This window comes from Propithecus coquereli, unplaced genomic scaffold (genome assembly GCF_000956105.1).
Source record: "Propithecus coquereli isolate 6110/MARCELLA unplaced genomic scaffold, Pcoq_1.0 Scaffold49, whole genome shotgun sequence".
In the NCBI taxonomy this organism is placed as follows: Eukaryota; Metazoa; Chordata; class Mammalia; order Primates; family Indriidae; genus Propithecus; species Propithecus coquereli.
The window spans coordinates 3,384,366-3,385,787 of record NW_012150729.1 but is presented as its reverse complement, the minus strand read 5'-3'; the positions used below and the strand labels follow the sequence as shown (position 1 = coordinate 3,385,787).

General features: G+C 29.9%; 1 protein-coding gene across 1 annotated transcript in view; it reads right to left on the bottom strand.

Moving 5' to 3' along the window:
- The window catches only part of GCA (grancalcin, EF-hand calcium binding protein), a 41,066-nt gene that overhangs the window by 5,078 nt on the left and 34,566 nt on the right, over positions 1-1,422 (bottom strand). The window contains exon 4 of the mRNA XM_012655817.1: positions 372-519. Within this exon, the coding sequence (XP_012511271.1) occupies positions 372-519 (148 nt within the window). The remainder of the gene's footprint in view (positions 1-371; positions 520-1,422) is intronic.

The following is a 1,422-nucleotide window of genomic DNA, read 5'->3' as shown; positions in this document are numbered from 1 at the left end:
TACTGCTGATAAGCTGAACTGTCATATGGAGACTTGTGACTGATTAAAATAAGGCTTTGTTCCCAAATTAGAGATCCTGCCAAGTTATAAAAAATACAATAGAAGTGGTGAGTATTAACAATTGGAGAAATAAATTTAAATATACTCAACAGAGGAAAGTCAGAATGTATACACGTATGAAAGATCATCTTTTGAAAAAACTGTAACTAAAATAGTTTTGTTAAGGTCTTTGACAACCTCAAAGCCAAACTAGGGAAGTGCTGGTGAAAAAATATATCCCTTTATTACTAATAACTTGAAGCAACTAAGATTAATCTAATCAAAGAACAAAGATGACCTTTATAGATTCTAAAGAATTTTAATATTCTTACCCATAACAGCAATGGCTTGACTCAATTCATGATGCTCTACTGTGCCACTTCGGTCTTGATCAATAGTCACGAAGTTTTGCTTCCAGGCACTAAGAGCTGCCCACAGCTCTTTGAATTCATTAAATCCCATTTTTCCTGTGTAATCTCTCTGATAGTTTTATTAATAAAAATAAATTTTGATACCTGAGAGATCTGACTCAAAACTCCAAATCATTGACTAAAAATTAAGTATCCCTTTGCAGTTAGTCAAACTCAGCATATGGATAGATTTCTGTGTAAAAATAAGAAAGTCTGGAATTTTAACAGGATCTTAAAGTACTTTGCTCGAAGCTTTACACAGCAAGCAACATAATCATCAAAGAAGATTCTGCCATTCTTGCTATAACGTTTAACAATAGCAGTTAATGTTCGAGGACTCAATCTATAACCTAAAAAAAGAGATTGATAAATTAAAACTTCTAAAACTAAATATCATAAGAACACTGCAAGATTGCTTTCTTATTAATGAAGTTGTAAAATAAACTTTTGAAAGATATTTGACAAAAATATATATTAGAAACAAAACACATTAATATTGAAACTGATCAAAGCCTTCAATTCTTAACACTGTTAAGTGTTACATAAATATTATAACTCTAGCTTTGTAGTAAAGTCAAAGCTAAAGAAAAGAAAATATGTTCTTATGAATTTATCATCTATTTTGAGTGTAAAATAATATCTAGGGTATTTCATAAGTTTTAACGCTTCAATACTTCAATTCTTTAACTTTTTTATAGTTCTTACAGAATATCAAAGCAAAGATTTTTAGTGATTTGCTATCATTCAAATCCTATATTTCCTACTGAATATATTACCTGAAAGTGTCTTTTATAGCTACAGAAAATTTAAAGATTAACACAGTTACTCAAAAGGGGAAGAAATAGAAAAATGTTATCCATTTTGTCCTATATTCTGTTTCTTCACACACTGTAATTATAACCACAGCCTCCTTACTATTTCACTAATTTCCTAGGTTCTTTGTTCTAGTCCCATCTTCTGATTGTGTACTTCT